The 6,759-nt window shown below is 28.5% G+C and overlaps 1 protein-coding gene across 1 annotated transcript; it reads right to left on the minus strand.

The window, feature by feature from the left end:
• Positions 1-4,211: 4,211 nt before the first annotated feature.
• LOC109863028 lies at positions 4,212-6,349 on the minus strand. Its single transcript, XM_020443205.1, has 3 exons — positions 6,290-6,349; positions 5,744-5,906; positions 4,212-5,656 (listed from the first exon to the last, which is right to left on the minus strand). The coding sequence occupies exon 3, from the start codon at positions 5,649-5,651 to the stop codon at positions 4,320-4,322; it is 1,332 nt and encodes a 443-aa protein (XP_020298794.1). The 5' UTR covers positions 5,652-5,656; positions 5,744-5,906; positions 6,290-6,349; the 3' UTR covers positions 4,212-4,319.
• Between the last annotated feature and the right edge of the window lie 410 nt (positions 6,350-6,759).

Consider the following 6,759-nt stretch of genomic DNA (forward strand, 5'->3'; position numbering starts at 1 on the left):
GATTTTAGTCGATATCGTTTTTATTTTTTTAAAACTTTGTTTTTTATTTGCCGAAGTGGAGACTACGTGCGTTTTGTTTGTCCCATCGAACACTATTTTTGTGCAAAATTTCAGGTCGATCGGGAGCAGGGGTCATTCGGAAGTACACCCATGTAAGTAAAAAAACTGCATGAACTTATTGGCCTACCTAATATGTACTATATATATATGTATGTATATGTAATAATATATTTTATTATTATTAAAAATAGATATGCATGATACTGAATATTTGTTATTAATTATTTGTTTCCTTTACATTATATTTTTATGATACTATTTCCAAGAATATCAGGTCTTTGAACTGATTTTAAATAAAACTAAACAACCTATTTTTTATAATACAATTTTGTTAAATTTTATTTAAAATTAATTCAAAGACAATATTCCTGAAAATTCTACGTGCTTAAATATATATATAGTATATATAATATAATACTGTATAACTGTTACGCGTCCTGATCCATGGATACGGTCGGGCTGTGGTGTGACGCAACAGTAAACGCGTCGATTTCCATATCTCTCTTTACAGTGGACACGGAAGTCCCTCTGTGAGATAGTCGAGTCAGTTTGTTTATATTCGTCGACAAGTCAACGACGTACGCCGATCTTACTCTGTCTAGCGAACACTTGCTCGTTGGTCCCTTTTTAGGTCTGAGACGCAAATCATATTTACCAAGGACGAGACTTACCCAGACGGCACATGATATCATTTGATTGTAGAATGATATCGTTTCTACGTCATTTTCGTGATATCATGTGATATTGGAACTGCGTTGGAATGTCTGCATTTTTTATTTATTTATCAGACCGTGCTCCTTAAGATTATCACCTGTTTCGTTTTCTTCAGAATTATTTGAATGAGCAGTTTTTTTTTCTGAGGATGCCATCAAATAATATGTCGCCGATAAAAACAAAAAGTTCTTTGAGAGAGAAATTATAAAATTACTCAAAAGATGACAAAATAATGAATCAAAACGACTGATACATTGTTAAATAAAGTTAATTTCTTCTATGAAAAAATATATATATATATATAGTCTTTCATTTCTACAAATAAAAAACCGCACGAACTTATTGGCCAATCCAATATTAAAAGATAAGAAAATTGTATTGTATTATATTGTATTTCTGTGTATTGTATACAAAAATTGTAGTATAAAAATTGAAAAAATTGTAACACATCTTTGATATATAAATTTAAAAAAAGCAATCAATCAAACAGTTAAAAGTGTATTTCTTGAAAGTGTAACTTTTTATACATATTTATTTGTATACCGTTAAAACAATTAATGTAAAGTATATATTTTTTGTATACTTTGTAATGTATCTATTATATGTAGCGTTTTTTTGAAAAAAAAATTAAAATTTAGAAAACAAATGACAACAAATGATAATGTAAAAGAAGATGATATCTGATTCTACTTAATAAATTCTGATGTTGCTTGCTAAATTATTTTGTGTTTTTTCTTACCAATCATACATACTTCCATATTATGTAAACAGGTGCAGATCTCTATTTCTTTTTATGTTCTCTTTTCTGAGATCAGCCATTTTAATTATCGAAAGTCGACGTTCGCGGCAGGTTGCTATTTACGCATCTAATAGAAGCGCGAAACATAGAAATTCTAATTGATATTACTAGCAATAAATAACTCTAACAAAGAAGATACTTGATTACACACTCCGTAGTAATGTTGCACAGTTATAAGGAATTTTGATGCTTGCTATAATTGTCTTTTTCACAATTTATTAAACATTTATACTATAACAATTAGAGAATCTTTAGGCTCTGAAGTTTAAACTAGAAATATATAAAAGGTAATAAAAGTTGTTCGCTGGATGGCTCTTATTACCATTTATATATTTCTAGTTTATACTATAACGTATATTGTGTAGTTTTTACATTGTTCCTGTTTTTTAAATACGCGTAATCATGTAGCTGCAGCAACGCGCATATACGATATTTTATTTCTCGCACACGCCTCACAAAAGTGCGAAAACGGCCCCGAAATTATTTCATTTCATAAAACTCGCCGATTAGTACAAAAGCGCGACTAGAAAGAAATCTGAAAAACGATCATTCTATTATATTGTCTTACGCTCTTAACCGCAAATTTCAGCGTCATATATTCACGAAAGTAGATGTAAGAACTGCACAGCAACATCGACTTACAAACGTAGACGGTAAATGACGCTCAATTAGAGTCCTATATTTACTCTCAGATGTATATGTTATTGAGTTTTAATCCGTACTACATCTACTTTACTGTCGATAAGTATTCACTCAAATAAGCACAAATCTGTTAAGATTTAAAAAAGCAACGAAAATTAAATTATTAAGAACAATAATTACAACGACTTCAATAAGTATAAACTTAAATCAAGAAATAGAACTTTACAGCTATATATACGTGCAAAATATAATTTTTTTAACTTCTCAATCCGGCGACTGCACGGAATGCGAGAAATCTGGTTTCGACTCTTGGCTAAGATGTCTATTTTACATTGAAATGTTTTAAATTTCATTGAGAAGTTAAATAGGTAGATAATATACATACACATGTGACGCAAAGTAGCATCTTACATGAACTTCAGAATTGTTATTCAATTTGAATTTTCTGTGTATTAATTTATACGTTAAAAAAATACGTATATTTTGCACGTACGTCCAGCTTACGGTTGTATATCGTCACTCCCTACCTATTATCCCGTAACTTCAAAACGCAAATTTTAGAGGAGAGCAGTTTAAAAGTAAAGCTTCATATAGTTTCTCTAGTTAAGGGATCTTTTTAAATTTTTACCTTACTTATGAATATTTTTTTTTAATATTTGGTGAGACCACACACATAAAGAACATGACTTTCTAATTATCACTATGCAATAAACTGAAAATCCTGTATGTGACACTTATGTAATTATACGTAGGGAGTGACGATATAAAGTTCTATTTCTGGATTTAAATATGAAGATCAAGTTAGATAATTTTTGTGGTATTCATATTTTCTTATTCAGATAATAGAACAATAAGTAAACGCAAAATTGTACTGATATGACATTTTAAATATTAATATAAAGTAGAAATCTATTAGATCACAGGAAAAAAATACGGTTTAAAAGTAGATCATTGAAGTAGTGCTTCAAAGTCCGTACCAGAGACTTTGAGAAGTTGAAAGAATCCGACATTATTCCTGTTTCTTTTCCTAAGGACAAGAATGTCTAAAGATTTTCTATTCGTCAAAAAAAGGTTTGTATAGAAGATTGTTCTGTTTAGTTTTTTCACGATTATATATTATATGCTACATTCAGAACTACATTTGTATTTAAGAAACGTTTATAAAATAACATTGCAAAAATACACTGTTAATGTTTTCTTGCTTACTGAGTTGGACTTGTGTCAAAGAGTACAGAGTTAAGACAAAGAAACAGGTCTTGAAGAGTTGTATCATCAGAGACTTGATTTTTGCAATGATTTTTACAAAAGTGTATGATTTTTACAAAAGAGTATGATTTTTACCAAATATATTCTGTTTAAACTATATCACAATGTAATTCATAACATTTTGTTTCCAAAAATTTTATTTCCAATCAAATACAATATAGAAATTATCATAATACATAACATGTATACACCATATACACCAAATACAACAGTTATAATATCTGTCGAACATTAAAATAAATCTCATAATCATACTAAGTAATACTACTAAACATATAAGTTTAATGCACGTTTAACATAAATAGTTATATATTATCTGATGGACTCTACACGTCACAAAAAAGTCAATTATTTAAACATAGCACGCGCCTGTATACTAGTAACAAATAAAATAAAACCATTAATTGATAAATGATTATTTATATTAAATAATACATGGTCTCTAATTAAGTAACATAATATCAAACTTCAAGATTCTTTATTTAAAAAAAATTACTTCGTTATCTCATATTTTTTCAAATAAAATTATTAGACCTCTTAGAAAAACTTTTTAAAATTATTAGATTTCTTAGAAAATTATTAGACTCCATCAGACAGGATTAAAAAATGTTTGTAATTTTAATGAGTAAGTTATTGAAAAAAACAGAATAACAATGATATAAAATTAAAAAAAAAACAATCTGCAAAAATAAAACATAATAGTGAACAGATTGTGATAAAGATGAGAAAATTAATAAGATGAGATAAAACTAACAGTTGACACATAATTTATAAGAACTTAAGTTTACTTTTATCAGTATTCATGTTTCTTCTAAATAAGTTTATCTTAAAGGGCGCCTTAAATGTTTCTACGTTTTTTGAACTTTTGTGCCGTCGGCGACTTTGAATCTTGATTCTCATCAAAGTTATCAGATTTGTCAGATATGTTTTCTAGTTCACAATAATTTTCTTTCGAAACATGCTTTAATGGAATCGTCTCTTTTTTGGAAAACACTAAAATAAGGCTTGCATAAACATTTTCGACGTCGCTTGCGGGCGCATTCCCTGTACATCCAAATTCATAAGAATACTTAGTTACTTCATCAAATTTTTTTCCTCCAACTACTGGAGAATTTACAAATTGTAACTCTTCAATCGGATGTAGCATATCTCTTTCTTCTTCACTTATACTGTCACATAAGATTTCATCTTCGTTCAACTCATTTATAATTGATATAATATGTCCATATTGTTCTATGTCATCATAGTATACATACATATCAAATTTAAAACCTGTATCTTTTAGTACTTTACAAAAAATCTGATCATCTCCTTTTAAAACGGTAATCAGATCATCAGGAGTGTTTTTTACAATATTAAAACCATAAAAGTGGAAAGGATGATATGCAAATAGTTTTTTATTAAATTCTGGCTTTAACTGTATTTTGTTTATATATCTAACTAATTCTTCTTCTAAACCTCTTTTCAATGATTCGATTGACAATTTTCCATACTTTTTATTTTTTTTAATATTAGAAATTATAACATTATAGACTATGGTTATTCTGTTTCCTTCAGTGACTTCACTGATAGAATGATCACAATCAGTAAAGAAGCAAGCCCATTGTATTTTCTTTTCTTTTGATTTTGAAGACCAATCAATATCAACATCAATACCGCGCTTATTTGATACTTTTAAAATTCCACCACTAAAAGTCGAAGGCAGACATAAAACTAATGAAGCTATCATATTTTTATCTTTAATTGTATCTTTATGAGTTAAAAAGAAACCACCCTTTTGATATATATTCAATTTGTATGGTTTTAATGTGAATTGTTTTCCATTTAAAAGTTGTTTTACAGAATATTTAATTTCAGGCTTTGATTCAGGATTGAATTGAAAAGAAAAACGATCTGAGCTAAGTTGTTTAGCAATTCTTACATTTTCATCAAAAACTAATTCTCTTTTATGTCCAAAACCAGATTCTTCACAAGCTAAAAACAACTTATTTATTTGTTCTGTATCATAGTTCCATATATTCAAGACATCTGATTGCCCAGTCTTTGTTTCATAAAATAATTTTGAATCTTCATTAGAAATGTCTAATTCACCTTCCATACAAAACTTATTCTTCGAATCATATCTTTTGAAGATATCTTCAAATTCACATATTGTTGACGAACTAGCCATTTTTACTGCAAATAATTTCAAATTTGTTCAATAATTCAAAAAAATATTTTTTATAACTTTTTTTAGGGTAGTTTGCAATGTTTATACATTACTTTGCAACGTTGCAACAATGCTGTACTATAAAGTTGCAATATTTTACATGAGATCGTTGTGTTAAGGCTTTAGATGTTTCTTCTGTGTAATAAATGGCAATTTGTTCTTTGCTCTAGTCCTCCAAACTTATCTCATTCAAAGAGAAACCACTGCTGTAGAAATCTATATCATAAAAGAAAATAGTTAAAAATTCTTATTCTTTTTTTTAAAATTTATTTTTCTACATGCAACGTTTATTTTTTTGTGCTAATAAGATATATAACAATAATAACACACTATATTACTACAAATCAGATAAGGTAAAAAAGTAGCCATGATATACAATTGCTATCTTTCTTACAACAAATTATCTGATTTTTTTATATTTTGTTATTTAAGCAATTAATATGTAACAAGACAAAGAGTTACATTTCAACAATTATATTAATTTTTTTTTTTCTCAATACTGTTCATCTCTCTCTTCTACCAAATTGCTATCTCACAGTTGTGTGTTCACACATATAAAGAATAAATAGTTACATTACATTATATTCTACTGATTTTACCAGAGTAAAAGCCCTATTAGAGAAAAGCTGACTTGAGATTTTAAGACAATATTTTATGCCTTCAATACAGTGAACTTATTACTTTCATGTAAATCCTATAGTTATTTATTTTTTGCAAACATTCACTTTACACACATTTCAGACTTGAGATATAAAACAGCATTGCGCATTATTTAAGACAAGTAACGTACGATACTATATCGCGTATGAATTGTTTTAATACAAATCTGCTATTCTGTAAAAGTTTAATTATAGGAGATATATAAATGGTGAAAGGCTTTCGATACAGAGAAAACGTATCTGTTTAATAGTTTGATTGTACAACCAGAGAGAAGCCTGAGAGCGGCCAGGCCCATAAGAGTTTTTGGGTACCATTATTCCGGCCCGTAAGCTAGCGCATGTCCATGGGTGGTGCACATTGGCAACTACGTAGCGATGTCCACGAGCGAGTTGTCGATACGTATGCTATG

The sequence above is a fragment of the Pseudomyrmex gracilis genome, unplaced genomic scaffold, assembly GCF_002006095.1.
Source record: "Pseudomyrmex gracilis isolate BER0280 unplaced genomic scaffold, ASM200609v1 scaffold_2923, whole genome shotgun sequence".
Classification (NCBI taxonomy): Eukaryota; Metazoa; Arthropoda; class Insecta; order Hymenoptera; family Formicidae; genus Pseudomyrmex; species Pseudomyrmex gracilis.

Bases quoted from the DNA above. Each gene is read 5' to 3' on its own strand.
- LOC109863028 (XM_020443205.1), bottom strand. From the start codon at position 5,651: ATGGCTAGTTCGTCAACAATATGTGAATTTGAAGATATCTTCAAAAGA.